This window comes from Prionailurus bengalensis, chromosome D2, assembly GCF_016509475.1.
Source record: "Prionailurus bengalensis isolate Pbe53 chromosome D2, Fcat_Pben_1.1_paternal_pri, whole genome shotgun sequence".
NCBI lineage: Eukaryota > Metazoa > Chordata > Mammalia > Carnivora > Felidae > Prionailurus > Prionailurus bengalensis.
The window spans coordinates 77,786,397-77,810,056 of NC_057351.1; the positions used below are offsets into that span (position 1 = coordinate 77,786,397).

Here is a 23,660-nt window from a genome sequence, read left to right on the forward strand (position 1 = left end):
GAGAAACCATCCCCGAAATCCCCGTGACCCCCAGGGGGCCACCAATAATTGGCTCAGCTGTCCTCAAACACTTGCCAAGTAGAGTGCCTTTAACAACCACGTGTCTGTGCTTCTGGGATTCATCTCCAGACGCGCTGTCACCTGGATGGCTGAGGGTCCGTTTCCAGGACGTGGGTCTCAGCATACTGGGTGGGGAGGGTACTTAGAGCGTTTCTCCTGCCTTCATGCAAAGTAGGGTCAGTAACTGAACAAGGCCACAGCGACCAGGGTTCTGGCACCAACTCAGCAGAGCAGACCGCAGCTGCTGGCCTCTCTGCCTCTGTCCGGTATGAATGGAGACAGGGTAGACCTTCTTACCTCCCATTCTGGGCTCCCCGAGGAGTTATCTTGAGAAGAACTTGGGACTTCCTGAGCAAGAGGTTCTCTAAGCAGGCGCGAGTCTTGGGATCCAAGGCTCCCCAACCAGGAACCTTGAGATCAGTTCCCCAACCTGGCCCTTCCTAGAGATTCCATCGAATCTGTGTTGGACGCTTTATTTTAAGCCTCAAACAGAACTCTGAAATGCTCAGACGACAAAGCCGCGTTCCCTCATTTTTGGAACGGGAGCCAGCCTGCAGCCACTGTGCACCTCCTCCTCTGTCCTGTCATCAGAGCATACACAGGTCAGGGAAGCCACCCCATCTCTTGTCCTCACCTCTAGTGCAGATGGCCTGGAACCCAACACGATGTGACAAAGCTCTTTGAACACCGGCACTTTAGGGGGTGATCGGAAGCACGAGAGGAAGGTGTTCTCGGACAGCCCCCTCTCCAAAAAGCCGGGATGTGGCCCCCTCTCCCAAGCAGAACTCACAGTGGATGCCTCTTGGGTCCCAACCCATCAGTAGCCAATTGTGTGCAGATGGATCTTTTTTGTCAGTTCCTTCTGTCCGTCTCTCTTTTTTCTTGTCTTCTTGTCTTAGGATGGTTGAAGATGTGATGTCTGTGTGTTCTCTGTTGTAAGTAAATTTAACGGAACCTGCCTCTTCCACTGAATGTGCTTTTCTTCCCCCTGCTTTTTGTTTTTGCTTTCAGGCTCTTTTCATTTCTTCTCCGTGGCTGCTGCTCGTGTATCTCTCTGTTGGGCCTGGGGACGGGGAGGCGGGGCATGGGGCTCCCCGGTAGCAGAGGTTACTTTCTTGTTTCGTAGTGATTAGCATAAGTGAAACTGCTTGGCTGTGAAAATGCGATTACCCAACATCTGCCTGCTTGTCAGGAATGGAACTGTCCTGCTTGCATATTCCATGTCTTCATCTGAAACCCATACATTTTTTTTTTAAGCTCTCATTCCATCCTTTCATTTCAAATTGAGCTAGTGAGCGATTGCTTTCAAAGTACTGGGTGTGGCTTCACGTTAAAATAAGCATCCGGCCAACCGCAGGCGGCGACTGAGGTCACTTGTTCCTGCTAACGTGCGAAGCAGAAATCTGTGGGCTGTGTCTCCTTGAGACCTGTGGGTTGACTCGGAGTGGAGCACACGGCTGTGAGAGCCACCACCAGCCTGCTCTGGGCCTGCGTCCTTGGCCACCCAGGACCAGTCTGGGTGTCGATCGGCATGCTGTCCGTGCATGGGTCACCCTGCTGGGTGTCGCTGCAGGCAGAGCAAACCGTCTCCGTGCCTGCACGGCTTTGCCCCCACGGCCAGGAGAGATGTCCTGGGCGGCTCCCTGGGGCCCAAGGACAGGTACCTTTCCTGCCACCCTGTCTTTACAAGGGAAGCTGGCCTGGTCCCAGGGGTCCAGCAGCCCTGGGATAGAGTGGAGTCTCTCAGGCTTGCTTCTGGCCAAGGGATTTCTTCAGTGTTTTAGAGCCATTTAGCAACTCTGAAATATACAGTTATATATTTATATGCATGAATAAATATATGCTTCAAGCTGTGACTGTATTGCTCATATGGCAAATGCTATAAGTGCTGGAAATAACCATTTCTAGTATTTTCTCATGACTGAATGCCATTGTTGGAGCGTTTTTATTGAAGAGAACACAGGGAAGGAACTTGAATGCCAAATTGCTTTGTCCATCCAGTTATTATCTATTTATTTATGTACGTATGTATGTATTTATTAAGAGAGAGAGAGAGAACACGAACAGGGGAGAGGGCAGAGGGAGAGAGAGAGGGAGAGAGAGAGAGAGAGAGAGAGAGAGCGCGCGCATCCCAAGCAGGCTCCACGCTCAGTACAGAGCCTGATGCAGGGCTTGATCTCACGATCCTGAGCCAAAATCAAGAGTCAGGACGCTTCCCTGACTGAGCCACCAGGCGCCCCCATCTGATTAATATTTAGAGCAGGGAAAGGTAGTGGGATCTAAGGCCAGGGGATGCCCGCCCCCGCCACAAAGCCGCTGCTTTGGTGGAGGCAGAACCATACCGCAGAGGGGCCTGAGACCAGGGGTCCATCTGCAGGTGGGAACGCTTCCATTCTGCCTGGGAAATGACCCCCCTGCTACCACCACCCCGGACCACTCAGTGGACTCAGTGGAACCACGTGTGCTAAAAATGCTTTCCTTCTGACCCTTTCATAAGTCTGATCTGATTTTCTTTTGCCTCTAGTGACCTGTGCCTGCCCCCAATTATTTATAGAAAGGAGAAAGAGGGAAAAGAGTTGTTAACCATGGTTGAGAATAGACATTAGAGAAATCACCTCATCCCTGAAAAGAGTTCTGGAGATTGGTTGTACAATGTGAATGTACTTTACGCTATTGAACGTGAGTGTTTAAGATGATACATTGTGTGTTAGGTGTATTCTACTGTAATTTTAAAAAGAATCGTCTCAACCCTGGCTCTGTCTCTGGTCAGAATCTCACCCAGGTCTGAGGTGCAGGAATCCGTTACGCTCAGAGTTCCAGTGAGTGGGAAGGAATTCTCCCTGAAGACCCAGAACATTCCTTCATGTTTCTGCCCAGATCCTTCAGCTGTTTATATGTGCTGTGTCGGCTGGCCAGTCAGTAAACTGGTTCCCCTTAACTGATGTCAGGAACCTAGATCCCTGCCCCCCGCCCCGTTTGGTTTCAGACATTCTTGGATGAATCTGAATACATTAATGTCACCCAAATCTGCTTTTTAACACAAGAACATCCGGCTAAATTTAGCTTCATTTTCTGGGCCAGCTCTCCAAAATGGCATCTCTCTAAGGATTTCCAGCTCAAGGACTCTTTCCCTCGGGGGCACCAACGGTATCTGGTGTTAAGTGGGAATGATCAGCACGGACATCTTTCAGCTGGTGTGGAGTAGCCAGGGCTGGAGGGTGGGTCTGGGCCAGACGCTCCGCAGACACGGTGGCGTGGGTCCACTCTGTGGAACTCTGGACTGTTCTGTGCCCCTGTTTGTTGTGTTGACGTTTTCCGTTCTATTTCCAGTGACACATTTAGGGTGAAAAGGTCGCCAAAACGGTCTCCTCTCTCTGACCCACCTTCTCAGGTACGATGGTCCCTCGATAAGTACGATTTTGCCACTCACCCGGGGAAGTTAGAGCCCATGTGTTTTGATTCCCTACTAGTCAACCGAAGTTTCTCTTCTGTTCGTCACGGGCAACATTCCAGCATCCTCTCTGGCTCGTATGTGGAGGGTTGGAGGGTTGGAGGGATGGGGCATCCCTTGCTGTTTGCAAGACACCGTTTTGATCCCTTCCCTTTGGGAAAGATCAGAGTGCGTCCCGCGAGTGGAAAGATGTTCAGCGAGTGTTAGTGGATTCTGTAGGAATCGCACCAGCCCATTTGTCCATTCTGCCGGTTAATCAGCCGAGAACGTGTATGAATTTCAAATTGAGAAAGTCCATTGAGACACATGAATGTATGGTGAGAAAGGATGGGCTATGTGTCAAGAGCACTGGATTATGTAACCAAATCCAAGCAGGGGAGGTCAAAATCATGCCCTGAGGAAGTAGGTGCTTCGGCCCTCCCTTCAGGTGTGCCCATCGCGCTCTAACCAGCCCCTGTATGAGATCTGTACCGTTACAGACCCAGGAAGGTTAGCCTCGGCGTGTATACCAGGCCCCCTTCTGAGCCAGTGAGGCCCCGCAGACCCTTCCCGGCCCCAGGAGAGGGGGCTGGGGTCCCGGTCCCAGCTCTGCTCTAGCACTCGGGGCTCCCCCGCTGCCCTGCTCAGCTGCTCCCCCTCCATGGAAAAAATCCCGCAGCCACAGGCATGCAGAATGTCAGGCGATATTAAGGATATCGCTGCACAGGCCCTGAAGCCCTGTGTAGACATAACTCAATAGTTGCGGTCATGAAGGTGCCAAGAGTTAAAGTTCCTTATTTTTCTCGGACTGAACAAGCAGGAATGCCCCCAAATCACTCTGACACAAAATCCTAATTTGTCTGAAACCCTCCGCCACCCTCTGTAACAAGCCATCAGGAAAGGAGAGTCACAGAGGAAAGAATCTTGTCTCCTCGGGACCATTTTGGGCAGAGTCCGAGGACCCAGAGGATTGTGATGGAGATGTGTCCTGGTTAGGGGGGGCCCCCCAGACCTGGCTGGGCAGGTGTAGCTGGGGACACAGAGACGGGTCGGGTGCAGTTGGGGACACAGAGACCATATGAGAAGACGAACTGCTTTGCTTCTGCCCCCAGGACTCCACTCCAGCGGCTACCCCGGAAACGCCGGTGATCTCCGCCGTGGTCCATGCAACCGACGAGGAGAAGCTGGCAGTCACCAACCAGAAGTGGACGTGTGTGACAGTGGACCTGGAGGCTGACAAACAGGACTACCCACAGCCCTCAGACCTGTCCACCTTCGTAAATGACACCAAATTCAACTCACCCACGGAGGGTAAGCGGCTTGGTGGCCAGCCGGACCCCTACCCTGCCTCGGAGACCACTGTCCCTAGGGAGCAAAAGGCCAGGAAGGAAACTTCCATGCCAGGTAGCCATGCCATCGGTGCCCTCCCAGCTAAGTCTACATTTGAAAACAGCCTGAGGGTCGGGGCGCCCGGGTGGCTCAGTCGGTTAAGCATCCGACTCCGGCTCGGGTCATGATCTCACGGTCCATGAGTTCGAGTCCCGCATCAGGCTCTGTGCTGACAGCTCGGAGCCTGGAGCCTGTTTCAGATTCTGTGTCTCCCTCTCTCTGACCCTCCCCCGTTCATGCTCTGTCTTTCTCTGTCTCAAAAATAAATAGCTATTAAAAAAATTTTTTTAAACAGCCTGAGGCTCGAACCCCACTGTGCCCCCACCCCCGAGACACCAGCTGAGAGCCAGTCAGCTTAGTACACCCCCCCTCATTCCCGTCCTGAGCTTACCCAAGCTTGGCTCATTGTCTGTGGCTTATGTGCCTGGGTGAAGTTGAAGCACACGCCTGGCTGCAGACAGCATTGTCCAAGCCGAATGCTCAGTGTGGGTCAGCCCCTCCCCAGGGGTCCTTTGGTGCCACTGCTGTTCATCAGCCCCACGGGATGGTCCACAGTGTGGTCACACCATCTACCCAAGCCCCAAACCAGAGGGTTCACTCCAGTCTAGCCAACAAAGAGGACAGTTTTCTTGGACAGACCCCCAGGCCTGTTGCTTTTCTCAACAATAGCTTTCTTCCTCTTCCACGTATTAGCTTCCAGCTTTCTTCCTGATTCTTTGGCTTGAGAAATTCACCTATCTTAAGTCAGCGCAGCATCACTGGGTGAAATCAAGAGGTTTTTTTTGTAAACTGCTTATTCCACTCACACTGTTTAGTGTCTGAATCTATATATTGGCTCCCACACTTCCTTTCCCGTTAGGAAGGCTGTGGAGGCCTGAAACCGTCTCCCTGCCTGATCGTGCTCTGCCCCAGGCCCTGCTTGCCTTTCCTGCACCTGCCCCGCTGTGAGCTTCCCTCCAGCACTCGGTGGGGACTGTTGTGATGGTGCTGAGGCTCCCTTTCCAAGGTCGTGATACCCAACAATTCAAAAACATGGAGTAGAAACCAAGTCAAGGACCGTCGCACGTGAAAATGTTATCTCTGCTTCTTTGCTGCTGATCAGGGGCCACGACTTCCATTAAACACCCTCTTGCTCCCTCCGGGTGGGCACTGGCAGAAGTGGGAAGCAGGTAGTTGGGGGCCGTAGCTTGGATTTCTTCCTCTGCAGGCTCTGCTGTGATCGGCTGCTCGGTGGCTAGCTTGGTGCCCATAAGGTCTCTGAACGATACCAGTGAGGGCCATTTCATTTTGCCGGGGGCGGATTCTGGATGCCTGTCTTCTCACCATGATGAGGTTTTTGGGGGTGATGGTAGGATTCGTGAGGTCCAGAGCCGACGACCAAGAAAGAATTCTTGAAGATGTCTTTGGTGCAAAAAAGTGATTTTATTAAAGCTTGGGGACAGGACCCTGGACAGGAAGAGCTGCCCCGGGACCATGAGGACCGCCTGGTTATTTACTATGGGGTTGGGGGGTAGGTGAAGTTCCAGGGGAAGTTTCCAGTGAGATTTTCATATGCTAAAGAAGACTCTCAGGATCTTGGAGGCCTGGCTATTGTCATGTTAAGGTTGTTTCTCCCTCTAGCAAAGATTAGCATTAAGACTTCAGGGAGTTCCTGGAGAAAAGTTTTACTCTGCCGGCCTCAAGTATTTGTCAGTGGGCTGCAGGTGATAAGGGAATTCAGTTTTGTCTGCCATTTCCTTCGGCCTTTGTTCCCCGCATCGCTATGGAGGGGTGATGTGGGGCTCCGGAAAACAGAGTCTGTAGGTTTCTGAGATTAGGCTATTGATAAGAGTGCCTTTTTCTTGTGATTTACTAAGATATTTGTAAATAGACGGAGACTCCGGGTCCTGCAGGACTGTGATCTCTATCAGTTAACCATTTGTTTTTCCCCTTTCCTTTGTTCTTGGGCATCCAGCAGTGCCTGAGGGATATCACACTTGTCCTGCCTGGGGAGTTTTGCGGGTGGGGGGCGCGGTTTGTAGCCTGTCAGCTTGCCTTATGCTCCCTCATCAACTACACTGCCTCTTTACAGTTTGGAGATGAACGGACCATCTAAATTATGTGAACCTGGATGTTTTGGCAATGTGAGTTCTGCGGAACAGACCCTTTTGGTTGGCTGTCCGGTTGGCTTTCAGGTTGGGGTTTGGGAGAGTTAACAGTGACCGTCTCCTCCCTGACCCCTGGGACCCTGGGACCTGCCCTTTGCCCCTCTCCAGTCCTCCTTTTCCTCTGCACACACACCTGGTCCACGAGCCACACTGGATGGAACCACTTTTCCCCCACGGATGCCCCCACTCGGCTATCCCTGCAGTGGCTGCTGCAGGCAGGAATGTTCCCTGCCCTGTCTCCCACCCTCGCCCTGCCTTCCAGCCTTTCCCCGGACATCTCTGTGCTGTCTGCCCTCCATGCTTGGTCAGGGCCGCTCTGAGGTCACTCGGTTCTGTCACGATGATGCAAATACATGCATTTTTAGTAGAAAATACAAAAGCTCTGAATAGTAGCTGTTAAGCTAACAGGTGCCCCGTTCAATGGTAACGCCTGTTTCTTCATCGTTAACATTGAACCGACACAGACAACTCACTAGCCTGGTGACCTCTTGGATCATTGCTTGTTTTCTGCAAAAGTTCAATAAATAGGTAAATCTATATGTTTGAAACAAAACACCTATTACACCTGCCTCCTTAGAAAAAGATCGTGAAGATTCGGGCTGCCCGACCATAATTGCAGCTGGCGGGCAATCGGAAATCTGTCATCTATATGAATACAGAAAAGTTGCAATTTCAGGAGGTGCTGACCCTGCATTCACTTTTCTAATATAGTCTGCTTCCCTCCAGCAGCTGGATGTAGAAACTGGATACACAGACCCCTATCAGGTTGTCCTTCCTGTTAACCTCATGGGGTCAAGTCCAGCCACACCAGACACGCACCTGGGGTGCTGATGTCATCACCACAAAGAACCTGGCCAGAGCTGTAGCTGTGATTGAGACTTTGTTATGCTGAAGTCACAAATCACCGGAAAACGAAATTTGGAGTTAGAAATAATAATTGCCAACGGGAAAGGTATTTACTAAACAGTGCCGATTTCCCGAGGGACAACAGTAACGCAAATGTGATTTCATTTCATTCTCTCCATCCCAGAGAGCGGATTTCCGCTCTTCTCCACCTAGGGGCGAAGCGAGGAAACAGAGGCTTGGCGCTCTCACGACTTGCAGAGTGTGGCGGGGCTCATCTGTGCAGAACCGCGGCTGCCTGACTCCTAACGTCCCCACCATGCCCTTGTACGTGACCACGCACAGGCTTCCTTCCGTTGTCCATAGAAGGAGGGCATCGAGCTAATCAGTACTCCCCTGCCTAGGTCCACAAGAGCTCCAAGTTGTCTTAATGGTTCAAGAAACCCGGATGGAACTCGTTCAGAGAGATGCCCAGCTAATTGAAACTACCTGTGCGGGCTACAATTACACCAGCTCACTCACTGACAGTCTCCCACTGATTAAAAACTCAGATTGGCAATTACACGCGTTTTTCTTTGAACGCTTGCTTAGCAAATGGCCTCTCCCGGTGGACTCTTTGGAAACATAGTGGGAATAAACCTCGTCCGCGTGGTCTCTAGGGATGCGGAGATTAGGAACCGTTTGGAGACAGAACCTCCAAGGCCTCTCCCAGCTCTGACCCAAGAGACCCTAAGAGAGCAGTGTTTTAGATTCACCAGTCTGGATGGGCCTTTGGGGGTCACCCAGCTCTCCCGTCTCCCTTAACACGGGGCGACATCAGCCCCGCCTTCTTGCATTCAACAGAGGGGCAGACACTCTCCTCAAGAGCCTAACTCTTCTTCAGTGTGAGGCACCATTGCTGTCACACCTCAGTCAGAAGAGTGACAGCAAGGATGTTGTCTCCTTCCTAATGGTCCTTTTCCTCTCTCGTCACTTATGTTACAAGTCCCAGAAACTTTAGCAGTGAGCAGTAATATACCCTTACATTTATATAGCCCGTGGGAGGGCTATTCTCTGACCTCATTTCATTTGCCAAACGTAGTCACTTTGAGCTCCACTGTAAAGCTAAGGCAGGGGCGCCTGGGTGGCGCAGTCGGTTAAGCGTCCGACTTCAGCCAGGTCACGATCTCGCGGTCCGTGAGTTCACGATCTCGCGAGATCTCGCGTGATCTCGCGTGAGTTCGAGCCCCGCGTCGGGCTCTGGGCTGATGGCTCGGAGCCCGGAGCCTGTTTCCGATTCTGTGTCTCCCTCTCTCTCTGCCCCTCCCCCGTTCATGCTCTGTCTCTCTCTGTCCCAAAAATAAATAAACGTTGAAAAAAAAATTAAAAATAAATAAATTTTAAAAAGCTAAGGCAGTGGGGGGTGGGAGGGAGTCAGCGAGTTGGCTTTGCCCGACCCTGGGAATGACTGCATCCTTCCGGCTTCTGCCCGGAGATCTTGGCACTCGCCGGCCGGGCTCTGGCCATCAGCGAGTCGAAGGAGAACAGCCGTCGGGGCCTCCCCCGGTGCGTTGTCCTCGAAATAATTACCAGAAGGAGCCCTCGGATGGGACAGGGCCCATTAAAAATAACTTCAGGCCTCTGCATCTTGAAGCAGCACATGCGTTAGGGAGCGGCCTCTTCTCTTGGATGTGAAGGCGTCCCATGACCCTTCCTGGCCTGCCAGCTGCGTGTGGCCCAAGTCAAAGCCGGATGGGGCTCCGGCTCCAAGCCTGGCCTTTGAGGCTTTGCACTCTGAGCAGAGGAGTGAGATTTTGAATAAACGACGTTCAGGAAGGTGTTCCCTCAAAATACAGGAGACGATATTGATATTGGTCTTGCTCACATCTTTTCCTGGCCATTTGGTAAATTATAAACAAGAACCCCAAATGGCTATGATTACAAGTTCAGGTCCGAAGGAACACCTCCGGGCCTCACCAGGGACTGAAGCTCCTGTATAGAGTGTGGGCCTCCTGTAACCACACACGTTAAGAAGCGGGCATTTCTCTGGGGGGCCAGACCACCCCCTGCTATTGTACCGTCATCTGCTGCCTCTGAAGGGGGGGACGGGGGCACTGGGCAGCTGGAAGTGAAGCCCCCTTGGCAGGTAGGAAAGAAGGCAGGCAAGTGAGCTCCGTGACCCGACACTCACCCAGATCAGCTGCCAGGAGACGAGCTAAGATTCCAGGCAGGACGCTTCACTGAGCCGAGCTGGTAACCAGAGCTGGGCACTAAGCCAGGGCCACAGGTCCCTGGAAAGTCTCTCTGGGCCGGCCCTTAGCTCATTTGGTGCATCCTGGGTGCTCTGTGCCGTCGTGGGGTGTGCTGGAGGGTTTCTGTTCAATACTTTAGGGTTAAATAATGCCTTGGCAACAATAATGATACCTTGGAGAAGGGGGCCGTTGATTCACTATTGTCTTCTCAGCTTAAAACAGTCTTTAATAGGACAATAAAATAATAGTCCTGAGGTCCCGTATCTGGAAAGTGATAGGTCTGGAGGAGGTCCTAGAAATCGCCTTGTCTTTCACCGTCCCTGGCTTACCCTCTCATTTGTAAGATGAGGAACATAGTAAGTCTTCATAAACAAACATTTCTATGTCCTCAGCTGGGGCAGAGTCCCGGTACGGGTTCCCATTACAGGCACAGATGCTGAATCCAGCCCAGCTGTGTGTGGTTGGCTTTGGGTCTCTGCTCTTCCCGAGTGACGCACAAATCGGGGCGGAGGTCTTGCTGGTCATTAACCCACAAACCCGGCTGCATTCCCCTGAGCAGGCCAAGCCTCCTAGAAGGATGTGTTGGCTTCCCCAGGGAGATTCAAGGACTCCTGAAGAGTTGTCCACATGTTCAAGTGCTTCAGTTCATACGGCCGTGACCCCACACAATTGCAGGTTTGGGGAAGGTCTTCCAGGAAATATCTCCTTTTAAAGCTCCTATTAAGGGATCATTTTTTAAGCGATGACTTCAACAATGCATACATGGGGAAGTGCTTTATAACCAGAACTGCTATTTGTATTTTGTGTTAAAGAAAAAAAAAAAATTCAGGGGGCGCCTGGGTGGCTCTGTCCATTGAGCATCCGACTTCAGCTCAGGTCATGATTTCGCAGTTCGTGACTTTGAGCCTCGTGTAGGGCTCCGTGCTGACAGCTCAGAGCCTGGAGCCTGCTTCCGATTCTGTGTCTCCCTCTGTCTCTGCCCCTCCTCCGCTCAGGGTCTGTCTGTCTGTATCTCTCTGTCTAAAATAAATAAACAGTAAAAAAATTAAAAAGCAAATTCAGGCTTTAGGCTTCAGGGATTGCCACTGACACTCTTGTCCAGCTGCTTTCTGAGCAGCTCACCTGTCATCTCTTGGCTTTCTTTAAGAAAGTAGGAAAGAACCATCTGGTAGCTGTAGATGTGGCTTCTGTGAGGAGAGAGTCCTTTCCGGTTTTGCTCACCACTCCATCCACAGTGCCCAGCAGTTGAGGCACGTCGTACGTGCTCAGAATCCAATTACTGGGCAGGGAATTCAGCTGAGGGTGAACTGGGTGTCCCCGTGGAGCTGCCCGGACACCCAAGGGAGTCAGGGTTTCTAGTCTCCAGTGAAAGATTCTCGACTTTTCTTTCCAGCCTGAGGTCTCCAGTCAATTTGAAATAGGTCATATCTCCACCTCTTTGGACTTGAATCGTCTTTGCATCTAAAAATCTGATTTGGACCCGCCCTGCAGGCCCTGGCAGAAATTGGGGGAATGTTCCGTGTGACTTGCAAAACTTCCTAACAGCAGTGAAGGAACCATGTATGTTCTTCCCTTGCTTCAGAGTATGGCTGGGGCTAAAATCTCAGTTCCAGAATGTCCTCGGGATGTGGGAACTTTCTCCATGTTGCCCGGGAGGCTGACAGAGGAAAACGACACTCAAAACACACTGTTCTGAAAATTCAGTGCATCGTGCGGAGACCTGTTCGCGGTCAGATCTGTGTCTCTCACGGTTCGTTCTCTCAGGCTCTCTCGGGTTCCCAAATAGCCGAAGCCCCTTTGCAGCCTGAGGTTTATGAGTGGTCTGAAAGTTGCTGAGCTGAGCCTCCCCTGCCAGCCGAATTGGAAACCTCAAGTCAGTGGACAGGCTCAGAGTTTAGAGTCTGGTTCCAGACCTCACCTTGCCTGGCCCAAACCTTTCCTTTTTTTTTTTCTTTTTTCTTTTTTCTTTTTTTTCTCCCTGATGCTAACTCTCGTTTTGTTTCTTTTGCAGAGTTGGATTACAGAAACTCCTACGAAATTGAGTACATGGAGAAAATTGGTTCCTCCTTACCTGTAAGTTCTGCTTGCTTTCCCTCCCTGTCTTGTGAAAAGGTAGTCACTGGCCTCCTCCTGAGCTCAGGCCCCAAAGCCAGGGTCCTCTGTGTCGGCAGCATCCTTGGCTGCACAGGAAGGGTGAGCTGGGACTGGGGGTCTCAAGTTTGTGGTTCGGTCCACTTGAGATGGCATTTTCAGGCAGAAAATGATCGAATACAGTTAGGCCTTCCGGCAGAATGATTTCCCTTGAAGGGGCGGGGGCAGCGCCTGGGTGCCTCAGTCGGTTAAGCAAGCGTCTCTTGGTTTTGGCTCCGGTCATGATCTCACGGTTTGTGAGTTCGAACCCCGAATCGGGCTCTGAACTGGCAGACCTTGAGTTTCTCTCTCTCTGTCCGTCCCCCACTCGTGCTCTCGCTCTGTCTCTCTCAAAATAAATAAATACACTTAAAAAAAAAAAAAAGAGTTACTTCCCTGGACTGAGAAAGAACTAGAGCTTTCCTTGAAAAGGTGGAGGAGCGTTTTGGTTGTTTTTAAGGCATACTGTTATCTGTGGTCTTCAAATTAAGTGCTTTGTGTAACTGAAGACTGCCTTTTCTGGCAACATGTCTCTCCCCACACTGCCATCCCACTGTCATTTAAGTGGCTGTGATGGGCGTCTGTCTTCCCCGGCTCAATGTCTGCTGCCTCCAGGGCACTTGGTTCCAAGCAGGACCTCTTGCATTGTGCTGTTGTCCAGTGATGCCATCGGAGGCCTGCAGGTGCCACTTCCTGTGACACTGATGGGCCGGACACATTGCTGGGATCTTTATCTATCTTTACATCATTCGTGGATGCCGGGATTGCTGCGTCCAACCCACCGTTTGCTCTAAGTCAGCAGACCGACCGTGATGGAGGCGCTCACCGCACTGGGCCACTGGGCTTGTCCCCCCCCGCATTCAGCGGTGGGCAGCGCCCAGCCTGGTGCCTACCCCTCCCGTTTCCCTGTCCTCTCTCCTGGCCGGCACCTGCTGGCTCCTCCCTTCTTGGTGGCTCAAGAAGAACGCAGGCTTTTCCCAGATGAGTTATTTGTTCTATTGAAGAGAGCTCTGCTTTTCTTTCTTTCTTTCTTTCTTTCTTTCTTTCTTTCTTTCTTTCTTTCTTTCTTTCTTTCTTTCTTTTTTCTTTAAGGTTTATTTATTTTTGAGAGAGAGAAAGAGGGAGAGAGAGAGAGAGAGAGAGCATGAGCAGGGGAGGAGCAGAGAGAGAGGGAGACACGGGACGCAAAGCAGGCTCCAGGCTCCGAGCTGTCAGCACAGAGCCTGACGTGGGGCTCGAACTCAAAAGCCATGAGATCATGAGCTGAAGTCGGATGCTTCACCGACTGAGCCACCCAGCGCCCCAGGAGCTCTGCTTTCCGATCTCTGTAGCATGTTCAGGCCACCTGTAGCTGAGCTGACATGTGCCTTTGATCCCTACAGCAGGACGATGATGCCCCGAAGAAGCAGGCCCTGTACCTTATGTTCGACACTTCTCAGGAGAGCCCAGTCAAGTCTCCCCCAGTCCGGACGTCAGAGTCCCCGACGCCGTGTTCAGGGTATGACTTAAACGAGAGGAGAGTTACGGGTCGGGCCAGCTGTCCCCAAGCCTCTGGGCCCTGTGGCACTGCTATCCTGGCTTGGTTTCATTACCAAGCCGGTAATTGTGTTCAGGCGGCCCGCATCACGGTCTCTGTCCACATGGATGTACGTGTGGGGCTGTGTTTCCGGCTGCCCTTTGTCCTAAGGAGAAATCTGTTAGCAGCTGAATGCGTGAGCCTCTCCGGTCGCCCCCCAGTGCACACATGACTTTGTTTTGTGATTTGTCCCGTGGGGAGGCAGCGTGCCTCTGCATTCGGACCCTGAGTTACTGGCTGCGTGACCTGATGCGGGTTACGGGACCCTCCTGTGCACAGTGTCCTCATGCTTTGTAAAGTGAGGGTAGTAACAAGACCAGCCCTGTAATTAAATGAGGCTCTCAGTCTTACAGGCACCCCCCAAACTGTGCCATGGGGAAGGGGGCCGACTGTCCTCCCTTGCCATCGGGAGCATTAAACCGAGGCGTGGAAAGGAAAGCACGAGTCACAGGGCCGGCCTCTGCGTGGTGCCCGGGACACGTTTACTGCCCGTGTGGGTGTGAGTTCCCATTTGTCGGGCCGCCCCGTTCTGAGCTGTGTAGCGCTGGATGGGGTAAGGGTGGGCACCCCTCTGTGCTTGGGACCCTCCCGTCCCCTCTTACCTGCCCATTTCTCCGAGTGGGACTGAAAGCTCTAGCTTTGGTTTCCAGAACCTGCCCACCGTGACGATGGTGATGTTATTGCAGCAAGGATACTGGTGATGGGCACCGTGTCAAAGTGTAGCCAAGTGGCATCACACTTTGATCTTCCTGTCCTACAGAGAAAGAAACTGAGATACGGTCCCTAGTCAGGCAGGCTGCTTCCCTCCAGAGCTTGTGCTCTCAACCAGTGGCATCTGTGCCTCTGACTCTCCCTCGTGAGCAGGCCCTGGGGTGGGGCGGGACCACCCTCTCCCTCAGGCTGTCCGGCCCAAAAGGCTCCATGGCCACCCGACATCCACCCCATTTCCCTCTGGGAACGTAGCCTTGGAAGTCCAGGATCCTTTGGGATGTTGACTGACTGGGGGCATCCTGGTTGATTTCAGTGGGATGTCCCATGAGAAAAAGTAAAGCTGCTCTTCACTTCCTCAGGTCAAGTTTTGAGGAAACTGAAGCCCTTGTGAATGCCGGGGCAAAGATCCAGCATCCCGTCACACGAGGGCTGGCCCCCAACCAAGAGCCACACTTGCAGGTGCCGGAGAAATCCTCCCAGAAGGAGCTGGAGGCCATGACCTTGGGCACCGCTTCAGACGCGATTGAAATTGTAAGTGGGGTCGGAGGGGCCCGAGATCGCTTGGGGTGAGGCCTGGGCCGGCTGAGTCCCATCACCAACGGGTCCAGGCCTTCAGAGCAATACTCATCCGGTACCAGGCGCGGGGCCCCACCCAGTCCCTGGACCACAGAAGCCAACCTAGGAGACCCCCCCCCCCCGCCCCCTCCATAGCCACGAGAGAGCTGTGACTCTCCATTTTCGCCAATGGGGTTTTGCAAATTCTCACTTCTCTTGAAGTGCTTTATTTGCCTTCAGGGTTGTTGGTTTTCCATGTTAGTCCCTTGGGGCTCGACTGTTGGCTTTGGAGCCGTGCTCGGTCTGTACCCTGCTTCTCCATGCTCCGTGGCAGGGGGCAGAGAATGGCAGGTCAGGGGGCACTCCTTTTGGGGAACAGTTGGCTTTCCTGGGCCTTGGTGATGGGAAATCCCTCCTGTGTATGGACCAGGGCTGTACCTCTCCCCTCCCAACCCCTGTGGAGCCTCGCAGAGCCAGCAGACCCCCTGAACATCTAATGGACCATCTTTGTAGGTGAATTTTATGTGCATCTTTTTTTAACTCCCTCTTAGCAGTCCCCAAGAGGGTTTGAGGCTGTTGACTTAGTTACTGTGAGTGTCAATTTTGTTGTTCTATATTAGCAGACCGTTCATTTATCTCATGCATCAAACACTTATCGAGCACCTGCTGTGTGGCCGTTAGATACCAGGAAAATATTAGTAAGCAGAAAGAGAGTGGATGTGATCCAGCCATCTCTCACATAGACACTATGGAAGGATTCATGCACGATTCAGTTTCTACACAGTTGGCTTCTGATGTTGAAGTCTTTGTAACCTACCCAGAGACCCGTTTTCATTTGCAATCATCTTCCCGTTATTTAGAAAACGACCTTTCCCAAAACCTTTGATGATATTTATACTTGGAGGTGTTTTCTTGATGACTTATATTATGTTTGGAAAACCCGTCAACTGGTTTGTCTCACCCCGAGCCTTTGAAGTAAATAAGTAAATGGTAACTTCCCTCCCACCAATTGGTTAGGGGGTGAGGGTGGTGTGGAGTGGGAGGGTACGTACCTGACGCTGTGCTTCTGGGCAGGGCATTGGGCCTGTCAATCTCCAGGTGCCCATCATCAGCATGTGGGAATCAGTCCAGATGAAAAGGGAAGTATTAGCACCTAACGAACACTCTCTTTAGTCTCAAGTCAGAAACGTCCAGCAAATAGGTGCATGGTCCTTGCTTGGAATCGATATCACTCTGTCTCCTCTATTTTTCCTCTGTGTCCTCTTCTGCCGGCCTTCAGACAGCTCCTGAGGGCTCCTTTGCCTCTGCTGACGCCCTCCTCAGCAGGCTAGCTCATCCAGCCTCTCTCTGTGGTGCGCTTGACTATCTGGAACCCGACTTAGCAGAAAAGAACCCCCCAGTATTTGCTCAGAAACTTCAGGTTTGTAGCCCACGTGTGACCTTTTGGGGAGTTTGTGAAAACCTCAGTAGAGCATGAACTCCGAACCCCACATGCAATGAGGCGGGATTTAAGGAGGTGTTACTGGAAATGCTCCACATGAAATCTCTCCCCCCCCCAAAAGACTGATGTATGGGTGTTCTTGATCCAAGACGCCAAGATGATATAAATTGTGTGATTACATACGGGACAACCCATTTATATTTCAATTTGGAAATTGGACCCAAACAGTCATTTTTCAGAAATTTTGATAGCCCCAAAAGCAGTTTCTGTGATTTATTCACGGAACCAAGGGTATTAGATCACCATCGCGCCCTGCTCTTTATATATATGGGAGAGCTAGCTCAGACTCCCAATGAGATAACATCTGGACTCGGTCTTACATCTGGAACCAAAACAATCAGCTGCTCTGTGCCTTAAATTTGACAGCTTAATTTGACATCCTCTACACTAAGACCTTCAGGGCAAACCTAGAGAGATTGTGAGCAGTCATTTGAGAATCCAAAACCATTCACGGAAATTGTCGGCCAACTTGACGTTAAACCAACGAAAGGAGAGAAACCGAAGGAAACAGTGCAGTAAAAATTTTGATCCCGTTTTAAAAATCGTGTCATGTTTGACCACATGATACTTCCCGACAGACATTCCAAAGGGCAATTAGAAAGAAAGAAAGAAAGAGAAAAGAAATTAAACACTTATTTCATGATCTGCTGAGGTGTTAATTGTGAAAGAAAGCCAGAGCGTGTGTTTTTCCTGAGTACCTGTCATGACATCACGTGGCACATTCATTTCTTGGATGTGGAAAACATTGACATCCTGTCTTGGTGCATTTTCCCCCGCGGTTTCCTCACCCCCCCCCCAACCCTTGGGCAGGAGGAGTTAGAGTTTGCCGTCATGCGGATAGAAGCCCTGAAGCTGGCCAGGCAGATTGCCCTGGCCTCCCGTAGCCGCCAGGATACCAAGGTACGGGTTTGGTGCTGCCGTGCGCTGCCTCTTGAGAATGTGGTGTGGTCCAGAAGTTTGTTTGCTAACCATTGGCCAAGCAGGCAATGTCCGTATTCTACAAAGTGATCTAAAATGTTCTAAAAAGCCAAAAGCATAACTTGTGTAGACGCCGAGCTCACCCCTAAGATCCAGTTAAATCTGTGATGAAGGAAACAGCAGGTTGGTTGGTAAAGCTGGTTGAATGGAGGAAAATATGGGAAGCCGGTGTAGAGTCGGTGGAATAAAGAAGTCTAGAATCTTAATGCAGTCTTATTGTACGGTCCGATATAAAACTGGTTAATATCGGCTAAACAAGACAAATAGAAACTTTGAGGTTTTGTTTTCTGTAAAAATCACTTCTCTACTGAACATAAATAATTCACAACTTTTCTATTTTTATTTTAAGTTTCATTTATTTTTAGAGAGACAGCGGGTGAAGGACAGAGAGAGAGGGAGAGAGAGGGTCCCAAGCAGGCTCCGCATAGTCAGCTCAGAGAGAGCCCCGTGCGGGGCTTGAACTCCCAAGCCGTGAGATCATTTGAGCCAAAATCAAGAGGCAGACGGTTAACGGACTGAGCCACCCAGGCGTCCCACAAGTTTTCTGTTTTTCTACAAGTTAATATCTAACTGTAATGAGACCGGATCCTAATCAATAGTAAATAGTGGAACCAAGACCTTCCTGAGACACTGGATTGACCCATAGGCCAGAGTCGATAGAATTACTGAAAAGCAACCCTTTTCTGTAAAGGGCAGATGGTCAGTATTTGAGGCTTTCTGGGCCATCTGGTCTCTGTAGCAACCACTCAACTCTGCCACTGTAGCTCAAGAACGACCACAGACAACATGTACATGAATGGGTATGGTGGTGTTCCAGTAAAACCCTTTTTACAGAATAGGACATTGGACCATTTGGCCCGCACACCGTAGTTGGCCACCCCTGCTCTAGAGTAGAGTATGATACTGACCGAGCATGCAGAAATCTTCGTGCCTGGCTTCCAAGTTTGGCGTAACTTTTCTTAACTGTTTGAACGAGTCGCCGACGACGTGCAAAACTATGGCCCTGTGAGGTTCAGCCCAACCCTCGGGGCTGGCGGTGAGCTGTGGTCTCCGAGGACCCGCTTCATGCTCACCCCCACACTCCGCCCTGAGTTGGGCAGCCCAGTGCACTCTGTGGCCTTGAACGTGTTGGTGAACCTCTCCGAGCCTCCGTTTTTCCAGCTGTAAGATGAGGCTACTAACAGCGAGTTTGCAGGGTGCTGTATAGATGATGTGTGTGGGACGGTGCCATGCCTGGCACACAGTAGGTGCGCAATGAATGAAAGCTGCTCTTGTCAGCTCACCTTCGCTTTTGCCTCTGATCTCACAGCTTCTCTGCTGTAGGGAGTCCAGGGCCCGTTTTACAGATGGGGAAGTGGAACCACGGAAACAGTCCAAAGCCTGACAGTGAGTCACTGACCCAGCAGGAACGAGGACTCCAGTCTCCAAATGGGAGCCCCTTGCCTGTCCGTCTCAATTAACAGCTCACTTGATATAGGATCAGAAGTTCATGTGGTGCTCCTGCCCGCAGGGCCTCCCACGTGTGATTTCCCTGGAGCGAAGGAGGGGGGCTCCCTCCCAGAGACATCGCTCACGGAGAGAAGGTGGTCATACTGTGTGTGTCCAGACTGGGAACACTGGGACCCAGGGCAGGGACGAGAATGTTAACACACATTGCTGATGTCCTTGTTCTCATGGTCAACCCAGAAGCTTGGATTTAATTTCCACGAGAAAGATTTTTAGAAAGCATTAAGCAGTGATGATTTTTTTCCCCATTAGATTTATTTCTTGATATTCTTGGGTAGTGGCCTGAGGACAGAATAAATTGCTTCAAGTTTGGCCACTGTAAATGTAGTATATTCCTGTCCAGCAGTTTGAGGCAGAATTGAGCATGTTCTAGTAAGAGTTCAGATTGAGTGTGAAATGTTCTGGAAAGTCTCGTACCCCTGCCTCCTTCTTCCAAGGGTGCATCAGACATGACAGTCGGCAAGTAATTGATTGGCTGGCTGTTGACTTCTGTCAATTACAGCCTATTCTCAGACCATGTGTCCCGATTTCCATATAGAAAATACTGTCACCTGACTCTACTGCGTGTGGGTCGGAGAGATGGCCCCAGCCACCTCCTTATGTATTTCAGAAGAGTATGCTAAAAGGAACATTCCTGGGGGTAGAACTGTCTTGGAGCGTAAAGAACATTTTTCTCTGCTGTAGTAACTTGTACCGCTTTTTTGGGTTTCTGTGGGTTTCTCGTTCATGTAGACGCTTGATTGCCCCTTTACTGCTTTGGAAATTGCTGATGTATAGAAAGAGAAACAGCAGCTGTGTATCCAATTTGCTCTTTTTTCCTGCCCATAAATTTCAGCTGCAGGTGACATAGCCCAGTCTTTTTGGCAGCATGGTCTTAAACTGTTGCTAACACAAAAATGAAATCACTTGGAATGAAAAGAAATCACTTGGAGGGATGAAAAGCCACATGAAATGTGGTGGCGGTGATTTCTGGTTGCTCCCTCAAGCAGCTTCACTTTACATTTCCCTTTAGACCAAAAGCCAGCTGCGCTGACCTTCGAAGGTCTGCAGTGGGGTTTCCTGTCTCATTAGTCAGAAGATGTTAGAAACGGGGAAGACTCCTTGGGGCCGGGGTGTGGGGCTGTAGCTCCTTAGCGTTTTTCTTCCACCCCCTTCTGGCCGAAGTGAATTCGATCGTAACCTCCTGGGGTTATTAAGCTGACCAGGGTGGCCAGCTGTGCGGTACAGCCGCCCCGAGTGTAACCAGGATAGATAGAGCGTAAATGGCCTGTCTGTGTGGCTTTTGCAAAGCGATACAAGGCATGCGAGAGGGTGGATTTCATCTTTGTGCGTAACGGATACTGGTTGCGATCCCTGAAGCCGTTGGCCTTTCTGGTTGAGGGGACCCAAATACGAAGACCGAAGGAAGTGTGTGGGTAACGTAGGAATAAGGATCATGTAAATGACAAGCTTCAGGACTGGAGGAAGTCCTAGAAACAGGCCCCTTAAGGAGGCAAAGGGTGCTGATCCCCAGTGCAGCGTTGGATTCCTCCACGAGTCCTGGCTGATAAAGGCAGACGCCTGGGTTTTATGTCGGCAGGAGAAGTTGGCAGGTCTGGGGCAACCTGTGTGGGCGAATGGCCTGACATCATAGGCTCCTTCTCTCGTGCTTTGTCCGGAAACCACCCACCACCCCCGACATTAATAACCAGCACGATGCCCGAAAGCTGCAAGAACAGTCTGGAGAGCAGAGACAGAGGGCTGGCCTGGGGGTTCACCTCGTATTTGCCAGTTTGGGGAGTTTGCGGTCATCGCCTGCAGCCTGTGTGGAGAGGGGCTGAGGCCACGTCTTGACTCAGTGGGAAGGAGTGGCCAGTCACTGGCTGGTGGCACCTCTTGTGGGAGCGGGTGAGGGCACACACTGAGTGTCATCCTGAGCTCAAAGCCTGCAAATTTGGATGCAGCAGCTCCAACGAGGGGCCCCACCTGGCTCTACCCCCAACCTCCCAACCTGTGCCCCCTCTCCATGACCTTGACCCAGCTTGCCCTGGGCTCCCAGCCTGACCTACACTCCTGGCCCCCACCCTGTGCACGCGTCTCCCACAGCTCTTGGGGACAGCTGGCTCCCAGACGGGGATCCCACCTTGCTTCCCTTGAGGCCTGGAGACAGGGAACCGGCCACAAGGACTGTGAGCCTGGGTGCGTGGCAGGACCGTGAGGCCAGAAGGGCCCCAGGCATGAGGTCTGCGGGTCTGACTGGTGGCAGTGCCCCAGAGGGTCCCATCAGGAACCAGGATCTGAGTGAGTGGATTGAGGGGCCGCAAGCTGATTCCAAAGGCTCCTGCTTTTTCTGAGTTGGGGCCATTTCACATGTTACCGCTCTGTGATTTCTCCTGGCTTTGGGGCTTCTCCAAAGCTGCAGTGAGTGGGGGTCTCTGCAAGAGGAACAAAGCTTAATCTAAGCCCGATGTTAAAATAGCAGCGAGACACAAGCCTATTTCAGTTAGAAATAGTTCTTGGTTGTAAGAGAAAACAGGAGTGTGTACCTTGGATTTCATTAACATGCAGATACCGCAGGCAGTAATTCAAATGGATTCTGAAGTCATCTGTTCCTTTATTGAAAACACCAGGTGGCCGGGATGAAAGGTGATAGTGAATCACTGTATGTGGTGCTAACCATTGTGTTTACTTAGCAAGCTCATTAATTTATTTATATTTCATTCCCTTCCTTGTTGTACAAAGGACTCAGGCAGCTTCAAGAGCATCAGTTCCCGCAGCGGTCGGATTTCAATTCTGCCCTGTCCGATGAAGTTAGTTTTAGTCCATTTCCCCTCGCGCTTCACAGAGCTCTCTCACTTGGAGTCAGAACTGGATCTCATTCTGGGAAACCTTTTGGCCACATCACTTCGATCCTCCCATTGTTTCATCTTCCAGAAGACCAGGATGAGTGGATGGTGTCCAGTGTTCCTTCCACTTTGAAATTTTATCCTAATTATGTTTTCAAAGGGCACTTTACTTAAAAAGTGACAGGAACAGGTTTTTTTTTCATCGTCTTCAGTATCTTGTGTTTATGAATTTTCTCCGTAAATACAAATAGAGTCTTATTGTCTAGGTGTAATTGTGTCTTTACTTCCTGAGAAGTTTCCCATGTGACAAGTAGAGCCTTGAAAACATTTCAAACAGCAGAGATTCACCCATGCACGGGAGAGGCTCCGTAGCTCTGATCTGGTGGCATGCTTTCTTCTGTGAGATCAGCCTGCCAGCTCCTGGGTTTTGCTCAAATGTCCTGCACTGGAGGCTTCTTTAGGACCCGAGGAAGGAAAGATCGTGGCATCCCACTAGACACCAGAGTATCACCAGGGTCTGGTAGAACAGGGGGCCGTGTGCTCCCCTCTCTGAGTGATCATTCGGGGCCCACTGCAGAGGGAGCCCAAACGCTCAACACCAGGCAGGGGCAGCGAAACCCAAGCCCGCTTCTGGGACAACCAAAACCATGGCTGTGCATGTATATGACTAACTGGCCCTAACTCTGTCATCTCCAGTCCTATCCATTAAATTTCTGCCTGAGTTTTCTAAGTTATTTCAAGTTCATTTCCTCTGATGCTCTAGCGGGGGGGTAAGCAGGCCTGTTCGTGGGATGGAAGAGAGAGAACCTTCGGGTGCGCCCCCCGCCCCCGCACCGTCGGGTCTTTAACCTTACCTGCTTCCGCTTATAAGACCAGTCCTCCCCCTACTTTCTGCACATCCCTCTTTCGGCTCCAGCAGGGTAGAGCTGTGTTCCCTGCCCACGTCTCATGAATTTCCCCAGGAGCCTGCAGTCCCACCCTGACCGGCTCCCCACCATGACACTTCGCGTCGCGTTGGACTCTAGTCCCCAGGGGTGGCGGTTTGCCTGGGCATCCGTGACGGTGTCAGGAGGTTAATGCATAGGACTGAGAGTGTGCTTGCTTGGCTTGGTGTCTCTAACAAAAGAACTAGACTACCAGCCCCGGCTGCACCGTTGACCACGCTCCTAACTCCGCATCTCAAGTGTGTTGGAAATGGCTGAGCTTTTGGTGCAAAGGGAGGAAGAGTAACGGTGGTCCTCCCCTCCCTCCCAGGAGGCTGGTGACTGCCCTGTCCAGTCAAACCAGTGTCAGTTGTGGGAGAGGGCAGGGAATCCTACCACCTGTTGAGGGTCTTACCAGCCAGTGGGGATATTGTCAGCGATCCGGTTTTCGGTTTTGCCGTCGACACGGCAGACTTCAGGCGATGTAACTGCAAAGGAACCCTTCCCTTGGGGCATCCGGAAACTAGCTTTCGAAGGTGACGTTGGTTGATAGCCACGGTAGGCCCTAAGCTTTGTGTGAACATATCCTTTCAAACGGGGCTGAACGAATGTTCCCCGAATTGAAATGCAGACAGTCTTGCAACACTGATCAGATCTGCAGTTATTCAAAACTAGGCAAATGGAGATTAGAATTCAGCATCGTTCGCCATCAGGCTTTTATTTTGGGAGCCGAGCCCGCCGGAAAACAGCCTTGGTTCTTAAGCGCTGTGCCTAAATGCCTCTGCGTCTGATAAATGGCAGTGATAAGCAGGCACCAGACATGCTTGACTCCGAAAGCTGGGAGTTGGGGAGGCC

At 51.3% G+C, this 23,660-nt stretch overlaps 1 protein-coding gene across 21 annotated transcripts in view; it reads left to right on the forward strand.

Moving 5' to 3' along the window:
* Positions 1 to 23,660, forward strand: part of TACC2 (transforming acidic coiled-coil containing protein 2) — a 212,722-nt gene that overhangs the window by 173,437 nt on the left and 15,625 nt on the right. For 11 of the 21 annotated variants that reach the window (XM_043597746.1, XM_043597747.1, XM_043597748.1 and 8 more), the window contains 5 exons: positions 3,391 to 3,451; positions 4,603 to 4,801; positions 12,112 to 12,173; positions 13,613 to 13,728; positions 14,877 to 15,048. In XM_043597746.1, the coding sequence (XP_043453681.1) occupies positions 3,391 to 3,451; positions 4,603 to 4,801; positions 12,112 to 12,173; positions 13,613 to 13,728; positions 14,877 to 15,048 (610 nt within the window). Of the gene's footprint in view, positions 1 to 959; positions 996 to 3,390; positions 3,452 to 4,602; positions 4,802 to 12,111; positions 12,174 to 13,612; positions 13,729 to 14,876; positions 15,049 to 16,351; positions 16,493 to 17,383; positions 17,474 to 23,660 lie in introns of all 21 variants that reach the window. The other 10 variants (XM_043597739.1, XM_043597742.1, XM_043597743.1 and 7 more) reach the window with 3 other exon arrangements.